At 43.4% G+C, this 15,306-nt stretch overlaps 3 protein-coding genes across 4 annotated transcripts in view; 2 read left to right on the top strand and 1 right to left on the bottom strand.

Annotated features, from left to right (window-relative positions):
- Positions 1-15,306, bottom strand: part of LOC129865018 (endosome/lysosome-associated apoptosis and autophagy regulator family member 2-like) — an 82,020-nt gene that overhangs the window by 9,365 nt on the left and 57,349 nt on the right. The window contains exon 1 of one of the 2 annotated variants that reach the window (XM_055937419.1): positions 1,667-1,915. The exons of the other annotated variant lie outside the window; for it this stretch is intronic. Within the exon in view, the coding sequence (XP_055793394.1) occupies positions 1,667-1,771 (105 nt within the window). The 5' untranslated portion in view covers positions 1,772-1,915. Of the gene's footprint in view, positions 1-1,666; positions 1,916-15,306 lie in introns of those variants that run through there. 2 annotated transcript variants of the gene reach the window in all.
- On the top strand, positions 5,703-9,335 carry LOC129865019 (kelch-like protein 42). Its single transcript, XM_055937420.1, has 3 exons — positions 5,703-6,966; positions 7,142-7,335; positions 7,518-9,335. The coding sequence occupies exons 1-3, from the start codon at positions 6,203-6,205 to the stop codon at positions 7,967-7,969; spliced, it is 1,410 nt and encodes a 469-aa protein (XP_055793395.1). The 5' UTR covers positions 5,703-6,202; the 3' UTR covers positions 7,970-9,335.
- The window catches only part of LOC129865021 (nuclear receptor-interacting protein 2-like), a 35,291-nt gene continuing 32,246 nt past the window's right edge, over positions 12,262-15,306 (top strand). Inside the window, exon 1 of the mRNA XM_055937423.1 lies at positions 12,262-13,108. Within this exon, the coding sequence (XP_055793398.1) occupies positions 12,953-13,108 (156 nt within the window). The 5' untranslated portion in view covers positions 12,262-12,952. The remainder of the gene's footprint in view (positions 13,109-15,306) is intronic.

Here is a 15,306-nt window from a genome sequence, read left to right as displayed (position 1 = left end):
ATGGCCATCTTGTTTTGGAGGCCATGGTGGTTTGTCTCTAAGCATTCTATCTGCAGCCAGTCATGCAACACTTCACTTCCACCACCATGTTGCTCACCATCCCCTTCCTCCATCCTCCCAAACCTTCTGTTCACCCAGCATCGCCATGGCAATCAATCCGGATCACTGACAAACAGCTCACTGCCACCCAAATCATTACTGCATTCAAAGTGGGTGAGTGTGTGTGTATATACTGACTGTATGTGGTTCTGTTAATGTTAAATGTGTGTGTTTGTGTGTGAAAGAGCGAGAGAACGAGAGTGAGAGAGTCAGTGAGTGAGTGTGTGAGAGAGAGAGAGAGAGAGAGAGAGAGAGAGAGAGAGAGAGAGAGAGTTTAAGGCTGTGTGTGGAGTATAGATAAACCTGGGCTCTTTTGTATAGATCATCATCTCTCTCTAGTTCTAACAAGTATTGTTCCTGCCATTTCCACACAAATATTGGGGACATGGGCAAACACACACGCATAACAAACTCTAAATAGGTGAGGCCATATATCAGCTAAATGAGAGGTAGCTATAGAAACCCCTTAGTACCATGCCCCATGGCAACCCCTTTCAAGTGGAGTGCACCTGCTTTCCTCAGAGGCAACTGGGAGTCTGGGGAGGGGCTGGTGGGTAAACATTGGTACTGTGGTGGATATGGGGCTTGTGCAGTGTAATTGAAGGTAGATAAAAGGGTTTTGAGATTAATGTGCATAACTTGTCTCCTTGTGACTCATCATGGTCACCATGGATACAGAGGAGACCATGTGCCACAAGAGGAGATATTTAGTGTCATTGTGACCTATCCATCATCCATGAATCCATCAGTGTGTGTGTGTGTGTATGTGTGTGTGTGTGTGTGTGTGTGTGTGTGTGTGTGTGTGTGTGTGTGTGTGTGTGTGTGTGTGTGTGTGTGTGTGTGTGTGTGTGTGTGTGTGTAGATCTGGCAGTGTAATGGGACACACTCTGGGACACAAATCTGACAGCACTCAATAATTTTCAGCTCAAATAATATGGAGAAGGCTGGGACAGAGATGGCTTCCAGGCAGCTATTGTCCTTAGAGAGCTGATATCATAGCCATAATAGATACATCTAACCGGATAATGCAGTGCCAGGCCCTTGCTGTCCAGCTGTCCTTCCCTCCTCTGTTTTCCTCTTACTCAGCGGTAATATTACTCCGGCACATCATCGGAAGGCAGCACGGACGAGGATGGATGCCAAGTGATCGGCTCAGTGCGCCGCGTCATCATATTATGGAGCCTTATATTTTGTCAACATGCTTAGGATTTAAGCCGATAAGAAGAATAGGCGACCAACACATTTTAAATCCCACCACTAACAAAGAAGGCCTCCATAACATCGTTTATCTCCACTCCATTCCACGCCAATAGGTATTTTATAACAACGATTGGCAGAAGGTTGTAGCCTATAATCCCCTGGTTAATGTTTATTCTTGACCCATATGATAACGTTCGTAACAAACATGATGCATATGGTTGGGACATAGAATAAGATGATTACACATTGTGCGTTCAGCGCACTTGGTGGCAATGTCATGGCCTGCTTATTTATTGTAGTTTAATAACAGTGTTTTAAATAACAGTGTGACAGCCAATGCCGTTCGTGTCGAGCTGCGCGCTCTTACCTCATTGCACGGGCGCAGGTTCCTGCTCGCGGACACCCATTGCCGGGCGCTGATGATGAATAAAAAACATTTAAGAAAACAGAACCCACGTGACTCTTCCCTCATCTTCGTTTTGTTTTAAGACAGTCCGTGAAAGGCTTCGGATGAAGACCAAACGCATGAATGACAGTGCGTGATTTTGGTTACGGTGCCCCACTCGTTATGAATGCGCGCGGTTCTCTCCACCCACTCCGCTACGCTGCGCTCAAGAGCCATCCTGTCAGAGGCACGCGGCCGACGTCACTCTGCTAAAGTACTGGCTTTGCGTTATTTTAAGACAGCTAATTGACACGGAGGTAAAGTTGCTTTTATATTCACACATTCGTACATTCATCAGACATTCAACAGACATTCGCCAAAAGCCATTCACAAATGTAAAAATCAATAACTAATTCACCGTTTGTCACAGAATCATCAAAGTAGATATGATTTATTCTATAAATATCTAGCAGGCTTTGACAACCTTTGTTTTGAATACAAATTCCAGTTTAGATTTGATAGAAATACATAAAATCTATAAAATGCAATTTAAAGCTGTATAAATCAATAACTAATTCACCCTTGTCACAGAATCTTCAAACTAGGTATGATTTATTCTATAAATGTCTAGTATAATTGTACAACCTTTGCTTTGAGTAAACATTCCAGCTAACACAACGTGCCATTGGAACACAGGAGTGATGGTTGCTGATAATGGGCCTCTGTACTCCTATGTGGATATTCCATTAAAAAATCTGCCGTTTCCAGCTACAATAGTCATTTACAACATTAACAATTTCTACACTGTATTTCTGATCAATTTTATGTTATTTTAATGCACAAAAAAATATATTTTCTTTCAAAAACAAGAACATTTCTAAGTGACCCCAAATTTTTGAACGGTAGTGTACGTATATACTGTATATATATATTGGGTATTGGGTATTGAAAGATAACAGAGGGTGGATAACAAAAAAAAAACACTTAATATAAGAAGTGGACGGTACATGTTTTGTTTTTGGGCTAAATGTATACATTATGATTTGCCTCTGGACTGTATGTGAACCCCTCTGCAATCTACTGTCACTAACCATTAAAAATGAGGACTTCAACCGGGCTGTCCCTATGCTATTTGCTCTCTTTCTCTCTCAAACTGCTAGCACAAAGCCTACATCAAAATGTGTTTTTTTCACCAAAGATCCTGAAAAAAAAAATCTACTGGCCCAAATCAGCTCTACATAATTCAGCAGGGTGGTGTGCAACTACCACACATTATACCCATTATACCAGTGGGGAAATATGTCACCTACATAGGTATTACCATATCCCCTTTAATTCACATTCCTTGCAGAAATAACTATTTGCAAACATTTTAAAACATCCAGAAAGACAGTGGTCTTAGAAGGGTATTTATTATTTAAAAGACATCTTTTATGTGAATGGATGTGGATGAAAGAATTCTGCCAGTGTTTTAAGGTCCTGGTTTCATATTTGTTTCTTTACCTCCAGCTCTATACATCCAAGTGAACCTATGAGGACCTTGGGGATCAGATTTACTTTATTAGGTTCACCAGCCTATTCACGAAAATAAATTGCTCCTACATACACCAAGTCCACAGTGGCGGTTCTGGGGGGGGGGGGGGGGGGGGCAGTGCCCCGGTGACAACAATTTTGGACCCCCTTGTGGCCCCCCTAAATGTTGAGTATGAAATAATTTTTACATAGCAAATTTTTGCTATCATTCTTTTTTTACATCCATTATTAGACAGTGGCAATGATGATGATTATGAACATGGTCTTTTGCCTGCTAATGCCTTCAATGCAGTGAAGAAAACGATGACAACAATAACATCTAATGTAACTGGCCCCAGCTTGGCCCCCCCCAGTTGAAATGGTCTAGAACCGCCACCGCAAGTCCATAGATGTTATGTATTTCTATCAAGTCAAAACTGGAATGTTTACTCAAAATAAAAGGATGTTAAAATATGCTAGACATTTATAGAATAAATTAGTTATTGATTTATACAGCTTCAAATGGATTTTGGTGAATATCTGTTGAATGTCTGTTGAATGTCTGTTGAATGTCTGTTGAATGTCTAATGAATGTCGGTTGAATGTCTGAATGTGTGAATATAAAACCAACTTTACCTCGGTCTAATTGACAGCAAGAACAATGTGTTTTGTTATTAAGTCCACCATCTGTGTATAGACTTATTACCAACAGTGTTCACTGTTAAAATATATTACTGTTTATTTCCATAAATGATTAGGCAAACGTAAAAAAAATCTTACAGCAGCCCAATAACATGGAATGGGGTGAATGTTGGTCAAAATGAGGAGGCTAAATAGGCAGACAGATGGGTCAAGCATTGGGTCAAGTAGCACACCCTGGCACCGCGCACCACTTTAAATGAAGCACCAGGAAGATACTGAGCTGCTGACTTGTAAGCTAACAACCACACTAAACCAGTTGTAGGCCTATCATGATTCTCAAGAGAAGTTGTGCCAGATGCAAGATGAGACATCAATGTAGTACAATACAAAATGACTGGGGAAATACCAGACATATTTTTTTTTAACTCTGCAACTCTTTCAACTATTGACTTTTTTCCCAACTGCCACCAGTTTGTTGGCAAAACATTAACGACAGATATATTGACATAGTAAAATAAATGAAAGTGTGTAAATAAAATATATTAAGCATATTTTGTGCTGAAACCCTTATATAAATGCCAATGGTATTGACTAAGTTTATGGTAAAAATCCTCTTATTTTATTATTTTATATATTTTACATGTGATAATCTGAAGTACCCAAAAGGGCCACTAGCTGTCCTTTAATAAATGACGAAAAATCTTTGAAAGTTACCAAAATTCTGGTAGGTTACTGGTAAACTTTGAAATTTACCAGTAATATAACCTCTCTTTGCAACCGGGACACATTTAGGCAGTTTGCCCTGGAAACATGTATGCCATAGGAATACAATTTCTATGGTATGGTGCATGGGAAGGAGGTGCCAGATGGTTGTCTGTAGAGGTGCAGCAAGCCACAGTTCTAGGGCAGTGTCTACAACATTTGGACACTTGACAGTCCAGCTCATAGGTCCCATATAGGGTAGACCCGTTGCAGGTGTGAATATCTGTTGTTAGTCCCAGTCTGAAGTAGTTGGGTCTGCCATAGTGTCGTGTCCTCACCCATCCCCCCTCCTACCAACACACACACACACACACACACACACACACACACACACACACACACACACACACACACACACACACACACACACACACACACACACACACACACACAGACACACAGCCTGCCCCTATACATGGCCATCCGCATTCTTGAAGAGCGCAATCAGCCATTATCTAGACTTGTACTCCCTCGATGAGTGTTTTTTCCACGGAGCAGAAGGGTGAAGAATGCAGAAAGTCTCTCTGATTTAACTCTCCCCAAAACCTGCTGTTCCACTAACAAATGCCCCTGAGAAAGAGAAAAATCGAGCGGCAAAATAGTCATGCCAAACAAAAGTATCAGATTCAGCTTCCTACTACTCTACTGTTAAATTGTGATTCAAATATTTATCATTGGTACTCCAAAAGGCCTACTCAGCGAAGTGCAAAACAGTTACATATTTCATCACTGGGTATTGCTTGCCTCCAGTCCATATAGCCATTAAGTTAACAGTAAAATACTGTATCCTACATCAACCACCAATAAACATGTCCCTGTTGGGTAGGCTCAGCCTGAGATTGGAGGCTAGATGAGCTGTGTGTTGGGAGCCACAGAGGCTATACACTGATATCTTACTTCATTGCAAGTTTATGTTGTTGATAGTTGGAAACTGTGGGATTTAATGTACCTGGTTCCCTGAACATTTGGTGAAGCAAAGTATAGGAACATGTATTACGGGTGGCTTGCACCTGTCGAGTGCAGGTATACCCCAAGCCAGCTGGTGGCAGCAACACATCTTGTACCAATCTGCATGGCATCGTCTTTACACGAAGAAGAAAACGGTCGTTTCCGGTTGAGCAAGCAAGTGACGCAACCCACAGGATCAAAACAGGAAATATGCTGCAAATTTCTCCTCAAAAACCAACTGCAGCTTTCTGCAGATTATCTCGACAATGCAAGGAAAGTGTGTTACCCAATATAAACATCTTAAAAATGACCACATGGTCCAGCAAAACATCTTCTTTGGATATACGTCGAGATAATACCTGCTGTTTTTGAAAGATAAAGTGGCTAGCAAGATTCCAAGTCACTCTTAGCTTCTTGCTAGGTAGCTAGCATACTCATAACTGAGTTGAAATTAACCAGGCATCATCCAGACGTATGGGCTGAACATTACCATATATAGGCCTGGTGACTGCGGTGCGAGTAGAGTTGCAGACCACCCCTGTGCCTGAGAAATGTAAACTGTGACAGGCCGTCATTAACAGATCGAGGCCGGAAGAAGACAGTCAACAAAACAGATCACTTGACAACATTAGCTAGCTAACCCAACCACTAAACATGTCATCTGAACAAATAATCGTAATTGTCATGGATGACAAAACGTACAACGTCAACAAAGGCAAGTTGATAGAAAAAAGCGACTACTTCCGTGCACTGTACAGCTCTGGGATGCGCGAGTCCAGAGAGGATTCAGTGCAACTGCAGGGGCTGAGTGTGCCAGGGCTCGAGTTGGTCCTGGAGTTTATCAACACCTCCAAAGTGAAAGTAGTCAACGAGACCCTGGAAGACCTGATTGAGACTGCATCTTTTTTGCAAGTCACCTCTATCCTAAAACTCCTTTCGTCTGAAATTCGACAAGAGAATTGTGTGGAACTATACAGCCTATCTGAGGTATATGGAACTCATGATCTACGCAACGCTTGTCTCAGATATATGAGCTGTCACTACCACCCGATGCTGCGGAGACCAGAGTTCAGCGACTTACCTGCTGCCCTGCGCAACCAGGTTAGAGAGATGCGTATGAAAGGCACAGCCACTCTGGTGGCGATCGGACTTTTCACCTGTCTGGCTCTGGACCTACCAGACCAGGATGAGCCCTGGTCCATGCTGAGGTATGGGGAAGTAGAGCAGCGTTGGAAGCCGCTCGCTAACAACCTGCCCTCTGACATGGTCAATGTGAGAGGCTACGGCTCAGCCGTGTTGGACAACTACCTGTTCATTGTCGGTGGGTACAGAATGACCAGCCAGGAGATCTCAGCGGCACACTGCTACAACCCTTGTAGAAATGAATGGAACCAGGTAGCCCCCCTGAACCAGAAGAGGTCAGTACAGGTCAGCTATATGAATAGATCTCTGTCCCAGTCTTGAGTTCCAATATCCAGTCTGTTCCGATGTCTTGATCTTCAATCTGTTTTGATGCTGAGCCAGCAAACTACATAGGCTACAGTATGTCTTCGTCCTGTAATGTTGTTGTATATCCGTCTCTCCTCCGGTAAGGTCCAACTTCAAGCTGCTGGCGGTACGAGGGAAGCTGTATGCAGTGGGAGGCCAGTGTCAGGGCACTGTGGAGTGCTACAGCCCTGAGCAGGACTGGTGGACCTGTGTGTCGTCACTACCCGACCCCCTGGCAGAGTTCTCTGCCTGCGAGTGCCAGGGCATGATCTACGTCATGGGAGGATATACTGCCAGAGGTTAGTGGGTGATTTTCATTCCCAGCAGAAGTGAGGACATTTTCTAAAATGTCCAATGTATACACGCAGTAGACATAAAGAACTGTAGGCTACACAAATAGTGCGTGTCCATTTGACAAAATATCAACTGTTTTTTCAATTATTTTAACAAATGCTGTTTTTTTTCTCTCTGTATCTACTAGACAGGAATACCAGCGTACTCCGCTACTGCCCCACCTCTGACAGTTGGACAGTGTTCCGCTCCTGCTCGGCCCACGTGCGTAAGCAGCAGATGCTCTCGGTGGAAGATACCATCTACCTGGTGGGGGGGTACACCCACGAGCTGGAGCCGGGTCCGGGGCGGCGGGCCAGTCAGACGGAGGACATGCTGACAGTGCAGTCTTACAACGTGATCACGGGGGAGTGGCTCCACCTGAAGGACAACACCTCCAAGTCGGGCCTGAACCTCACGTGCACGCTGCACAACGACGGCGTCTATATTATGTCGCGCGACGTCAGCCTGCCCACCAGCCTGGAGCACCGCGTCTTCCTCAAGTACAACATCTTCTCAGACGCCTGGGAGGCCTTCAGACGCTTCCCCGCGCTGGGCCAGAATATGCTACTCTGCTCCCTCTATCTGCCCAACGTTCTATGAGCGTTGCGGATGGAATGTAGGATGTTTAGTTGATGCCAGTGGTCGTACAGTCCAGAGACTACATCATATGCCACAAGAGGCTTTTTTGTGAGTGCTGCGGCTACGTAGCTCACATGAAGAGAAGTGATAACGGTAGAGCTGTAGATGGTTGCAGTAGGAAACAGTATGGCCAAATCCCCGTTGGTGGGGAAAAATCTAGAAAGACACAGCTTGTTACATGATTTAAACCTTAAAGTAGCTACAAGCACAGGCAAAGCAACAGTTATGCATTGTGGGTCAATGTCAATGTCTAAGTTAGCATAGCAGCATTGGGCTACTATCGAGATCCATTTTCGGATTCTTTGACTAGAAGTAGACTTGAATCATATAGAACATTCCCTATTGTTTACACTGCAAATTAAAAATTAAGGATTTGCAAAAATCTTCGTTTTAGTGTTCACTACAAACCTTAAACGCTAATGCAAATTAGTAATATAGTTAATACGTCATATTGGATATTGAAGAACGTTTGTAGCCAAGAAGTGGCTTTGGTTTTACACTGCCGGTTTTGCAATGGGCAATTGAAGAACTGAAATAAAATGCTAAGCTGAATGCCGGACCACAATTAATAACTAAACAAATGTTTAAACTCTTGCGTGAGAAGATAAATGGTAGAATCATGAACGGACGAAATTGAGAAATTCATTGACTTGATTTAACTTATGAACATTGTTTAGAAAACAAATGCTAAGCTCAGCAGCAGTACAGTTCAATGAAATGGATAAGGAACGTGCCTTCTCCCTCACCTGGGGGATTTTGTACAGATGAAGAAGAGTTGAATTGTAAGTGACCAACCAAAACTGTCTTTTTTCCCTTTTCACTGTTGAATTATCAGGAAAGGGCTTTCATTAGGGTACGTTAAGGACAAATTGATGAAAGACAATGAGAATGTAGTTTTGGTTTAAAGGTAGACTCAGCGATATTATGCAGAAAAGTAAACAACATAGTGGGTCAATTTCCACAACTAAAGAAGCGCGAGGCTCGACTTCTCAGCTATTTTGGTGCCCTGGCTACCACACTGAACAGCGTGACGCAAACCTGTGCACAGATACTGTGTGTTACTGTCGCTCATCTCAATATCTCCGGTGCTACTTGTGGCAACGCAACTTTGCTGAGTCTATCTTTAATTAAAGGGGATTACAAACCTTTTCTGTGGAGATGGTTTGTATGAATGCAGTCTTTCTGCTGATAATACAACTACATTGTTTGGCTTCTAAAGATGTGTTGGAGTTTGATTAATGTACTGTATATTGTTTTGTCACCTCTGGTTATGTTCTGACAGATGCCTTGGACTTTGACTTAAAAGAATAAAGAAAATATTCAGGGAGTAGGTGTCGTTCTGTTTTATTGTAAAATCGTTGAAACCATGCATTCAGTGATTGTGCCTTTTTGGATGTAGAAAGCTTTGTCTTCTCATCTCTGCAAGTGAAGCTACATAAAATACTTTGAATCACATCTAAACGTTCATAGTCTGGCAATATTAAGGCCTTAAGGATCATTTAGTTATCTTTCTTCCCTGTCTATGGTTTGGTCCTTGCTTCTGTACATCCCGGTACTTTGTCCTCTCTCTTCTTTTGTAGGGAGAACTAACAGCCTTTCTCCTGAAACTATTCCCCTCTTCCCCTTTGTAGGCGAAACTAGCGTCCTCTATTCCTAAATTATTTCTCTCTTCACATTTGTAGGCAAAACTAGTGACCTGTTCCTAAACAATTGCTGTCTTTTATTTTGTAGGTGGGACTAGCGTCCTCTCTTCCTAAACTATACTGCTCTTCCCATTCGTAGGTGGAACTAGTGTCCTCTCTTGTCTAAATTATTAATCTCTTCCCATGTGGAGGCGGAACTAGCATTCTCTCTAAACTATTCCCCTTGTCGTCAAAACTAGAGACCTCTCTTACAAAACTATTCCCCTCTTCCCTTATGGAGGCGGGAATAGCTTCCTCTCTTTCTAAACTATTCTCTTCTAACATTTTGGAGGTGGTACTAGCTTCCTCTGTTCCTGAAGGATCTTTAGCCTTGAGGATGTCCACATCGACAGAGAAGACAAACTGCTCGTAAGCAGTGTAATCGGTGATATTCCAACTTCCCACTATATCAGTTGCATCGTCAGTCTGTCTGATTGGGGAGAAAGCCCTTATAAACTCCAGGCCTCTGTAGTTCACAGAGGTCCACTCCTTCCCTGGGAAGTCTGTCACAGAGGAATCATCGATACTGGTGTTCTCGCTATCCCCTTGAGAGCCATGGAACTGGTCCTCAGGAAGAGACATCTTGGTCAGGAGAATAGTGGAATGTTCCAGAGAGACTCTATCTCATGTCTGCTTTCTGAGATCCAGGGTTGGTCTAGCTGGAGAGCTATAGTCCAGGAGTAGAGGGTCTGTCTGAAGGTGGAGGAGACCCGGGGCATAAGGATGGCCTGTGAGATGGTAGTTGAGGTCTGGGATGCTGAGGGCCACACACTGCAGGTTCTGCTGTGTCAGAGGCTTCTCTGCTGTATTGGTCAGTCGCACAGTTGTGTTTGTTGGGTAGGCGTATGTTTCCTTCATGAAATCTGCCCAATCATGAAACAAAGAATGGAACTATGAAACTGTTTGAAATAGCTGACAAAAAAATATATAAATTGGTGGCTATTTCACAATTGACATAAAAAAAAACAGATTTACCTAAATTGAAAGCAGGATTGTCTTCTGCATATAATGTCAGCCTCATAAGACATTTCTCTGCATAGGGCTGAACCACCTCCATGTCTTGCAGTGAATCCACACTTTGCTTATTTGCATTAAAATAATATTTATCTACGCTCTTGGTTTGTAATGTCTCTATGGAAACAATCATTTGGAAATCATTCTGAATTCTAATGGAATGGCACTGCACATTAGTAGACTTCTAAAATAGTGGCCATTAAAACATCTGGAATTCGTCTGCTTCCTTTGAGATTTTAATCTACAACATTTGTGCAACTATGTTTACTATTCTACACAGCTGCAAATCAATGCACTTAGCAAACCCCACCAAACACATCCATTTAGATTACATTTCTCTTAAACGACATAAACAAAACTAGCCTGGTCTCAGATTTGTTTGTGCTTTTGGCATTTTAGACAATTCCATAAGGAGATGGCAAGAAAGCAAAAACAGACTGGCGCCAAGGCTAAAATAAAACCGCAAATTGCAGTGTGTGAGCGTGCACATCTTCGACAGAAACCCATGTAACAATCCACCAGGGTCAAAGAAAAATATCACCAGAAGGTGGCAGTATATCCCTGTCTGAGTATTTAGATTTTCAATACAGTCCATTTCCAATAAATCACCGTGGGAAGTTCAACAGTCTCATAAATAAAAACCGGTAAACAGGTTAATTGTATATTTGAAAACAATATTCTGTGCAGGGGGACATTTTAAGGACATTATACTCTGTTTGACATGTAAATGTACTCAACATTTACATGTCAAACAGAGTATTGAGTAGGCTACATGCATTCCTGCTGAACCAGATAAATGTTGTTTATGACTTAACCTGCTTAGCCCAAGGTCAAAAGCAATGACTTGCAAAATATATATTAACATTTTACTGACACATCAAGGTTCTATTACACCGATTCTCATTGAGGGATTGATTTCTTCCCTTTTGATAATTATATATAGATGAGGTTATATATATATAAATGAGGTGGGTCTGAACTGAAGGGGTTTGTGAATCTCATGCTGGAGCCTGTTCATTTATTAATGGAGCTTGATTGAGTGGAGATCAATGCTGGAGCAACCACACCAATCACACACACACTAATCACAGACACCAATCACAGACACAACCGTAGCATAGGTGCCGGAACCACTGAAAACCCAGGGGAACTAAATAACAACTGGTTAGAACTCAGCTAAATTCACATATAGCTGACAGAGTGGATCCCTCAATGTGTTATCCATCACATAGAACTACTACTGTACAGGAGTTAGAATCTCTACTGGTTGACTGCATTATGGCATGTTACATCTCTGATGTTCTATAGCAGCATGAATCAGCATGTTCAGTATGTCAGCCAGGGCAGAAAGGTATTCCAGATCTGTGTGTGGAGGGTAGGGAGGTAATAAGAAGGCAGCGGGTTGCTTTTCTACTTCTTTGTGTTTCCCCCCACTACGGGGCATTAACTGAGAACATGTTGGTGTCGTGTTTTGAAACTAGGCGAGATGTGTGTGTGTCAGAGTGTGTGATGGAAAGAGGGCTTGAGGGGAGGGACAGGGGGTGGGTATGTACTCTAGAGAGAGAGCGAGAGCGAGAGAGAGAGAGAGCATAGAGAGAGAGAGTATAGAGAGAGAGAAAGCAGAGAGAGATCGAAAGAGAGGAGAAAGAGGAGAGAGAGCAGAGAGAGAGAAAGAGAGAGACAGAGACAGAGAGAGCGCAGAGAAAGAGAGGGGCACAGTTTGCTCCTGCAGCGCTGCAAGGACAGACTGCACTGACAGAGGAGGGGACACACACACAGCCCAGCCTGAAGAGAGACATGTCTACATAACAGAACCATCAGCACACTAACCATTTCTGGACACTGACAGCAACACAGAACACAAATAGATGCCAAGGACTAGCCCCTCAAAACAACCTCACCCTCACAGAGAGGGAGGTCACAGTTTGAAGGTGGAACAGTTAGAAGACGGACACAGTAAAGGTGAGGGAAGACATTTGTTCTGGAAGAGACCAACTAAAACAGGAGTAATCAACAGTATCATCTCCTCTCTGCGATATAGCTCTTGGAAGTGAAAAGGAGAGACTTTGCAGTACAGGGCACTGGGCTGTGCTGCTCTGCCTTAAACACTCATACCCTTCTGTGCTGCTTCTGCTGCTACTGCTGTTCCAAACCAGGCTACATCAGACAGAGGTACGCTGAACGTAGCAGCTCTGCTCTACACTCTAGCTAGCTGTACTGCACCGACTAACTGATTGACTGACTGACCATGAGTGAGTCGAAGAAGGGTGATCTGGCTATCCGGGATAAAGCCATCCTGGGCCAGCAAAGGCGTCTGAAGCAGGCCACCCAGTTCACACACAAAGACTCAGCCGACCTGCTGCCCCTGGATGGGCTCAAGAGACTGGGCACCTCCAAAGATCTGGTGAGTGTCTGTCAATGTCCCATTGGACTATTCTTATTCTGTTATTGGTGGTACTGTCACTTACATGAGTTGTATCTATTAAGGCACACTGTTGCAATGTTTTACTATAGTGTGCCCTGCTCTTATTGAAAACGTTCAGATAATCCCTCCCTGTTACAGTCTTTTTTTTTTTTTTTTTTGAATACGACCCTGGTCAGTGGCTGTCTGAAAGTCCCATTAGATGCCACTCTATTGCTTGTATTGCTAATTTGGATAGTTAGTTGAAGAGGCTGTACTCTGTTTGCCACCAGCTGCTTGGCATTGTTGGTGCTTTGGGGACCGTTGGGAGACAAGTTGAAAGACATGAATATTGTCACAGTATTTTGACAACACCGGGGTAAACGGTTGGCTGTATCTAACTGAATGATTTACTAGGTTTAAAATGCGGTGTGTAAAGTTAATGTAGTAAGTCTATGACTAATGAGGTGGACCTTTGATTGACTATGATATTGCTCTGTTCTCTTGATGTCGTCATCAAAAAGAGTTGAATATCAACACCATACTGCTTTTCTATTAAACCGGTGTGATTCTTATCATGGATCTACCATTCCCTGTTATCGCTGCAACATCAACTGCAATTTCCATTATCTGACGAGATGTCTAGAAAAGATGGTAGGCCATGTGACCGCATAGAAGATGAAAGACTCAGTACAGTAGATGAGAGGACTGCCTGTCAAACCGTGTTAGAGAACACGGAGCCTCAGAGACACAGTGTTGTCCTCACACGTCTGCTTCCATCAGTACACTAGCTATGAGGCCAGAGGGACAGAACAAACAGAGCTAGGTCAGTTAGATTAAGATGCAGGCGCACACCCACGCAGCCACCCGCGCAGCTAGCCGCGCAGCTACCCACGCAGCCACCCACGCAGCCACCCACGCAGCTACCCACGCAGCCACCCACGCAGCCACCCACGCAGCTACCCACGCAGCCACCCACGCAGTCACCCACGCAGCCACCCACGCAGCCACCCACGCAGCCACATTTTTATAATCAATGCATGACATAGTGATAGAACACACTGTAAGACAGAGCGACAGTACCTGTTATGAAGTGTCCGCCCATCCCCCATCATCCTCCCACTTCCAGCTCAATCAGTCCTCCTCTATGGACACAAAGGCTTCCTGTGATAATGGCTTCATTGCCCCACTGTCAACAACTGACACAGTCTTGATTAGATGGCTGCCTCCCAAATTCCCAGAACGCACTCCAAGAATCTCCAGAATGACTGGAGCGGAGAGCATCAGAAGTGTGCTGTGTGTGTGTGTGTGTGTTTACACTGTGTGTGTGTGTGTGTGTGTGTGTGTGTGTCTGTGTGTGATTACACTGTGTATTTAAAGCCAGCTTTCGCAGAAGGCAGCAGCATCTCCATGACTAACTTCCATCTCTCTCAACCCTCTCATGTTATATCCAAATCTATTTCCCTTTCCTCTCAGAGTTGAATTCTCTCACACGAGCATTGTGGGAGGATAACAAGCTGTTATTTAGAGCAAAATTAAATATTTGTTGGAGCCTGTCTGGTGCTGTGGATTCTATTCACACTCTGAGAAAATATGAAATCCCTATGCAGTGAGAGAACCTGGAGGTAACCATCTCTGTATCCTAAATGGAACCCTATGCCCTAGGCTCTGGTCAAGGCTCTGGTCAAAAGTAGTGCACTATATAAAGTAGGAAATCAGGTGCCATTTGGGATTCACCCCTGGTGTCTGACTTGTAAACGAGTGTCTCCATTATTCTGAATACAAGCAAGCAATATTCAGGGGAAAATTTGATTACAATGGTGACAACAAGAGATGATGATGCCACTGACACACTCAGGCTCTTCAGTGTATATTTACAGCCACATGTATAACTTTATGCCACTTTGTCACGATATAATGCAGTCAGAGCTGAATCTTTTCTGCATCACCTCCAAAATGCAGACCACATCTGCTGAACGGCAGCATTTAACTCAACGACGCTACTGGGATAAATCCTTCTTATGCTAATACCAATTATCTGCTCATCGGAATGAGAAAAGAACTCACTCTGATTCATGCCTCATTTGCTAGAAACCCCATTCGATGGAGGAAACAGGCCACAGGGGTTACACAATGATTTGCATGTCATCTCACAGTGCTGCTTCGCATTGTAATGGCCTTGGAGCCTGAACGGCAGAATG

The sequence above is a fragment of the Salvelinus fontinalis genome, chromosome 11, assembly GCF_029448725.1.
Source record: "Salvelinus fontinalis isolate EN_2023a chromosome 11, ASM2944872v1, whole genome shotgun sequence".
NCBI classification, from domain to species: Eukaryota; Metazoa; Chordata; class Actinopteri; order Salmoniformes; family Salmonidae; genus Salvelinus; species Salvelinus fontinalis.
This window is presented reverse-complemented; position numbering and strand designations above follow the sequence as displayed.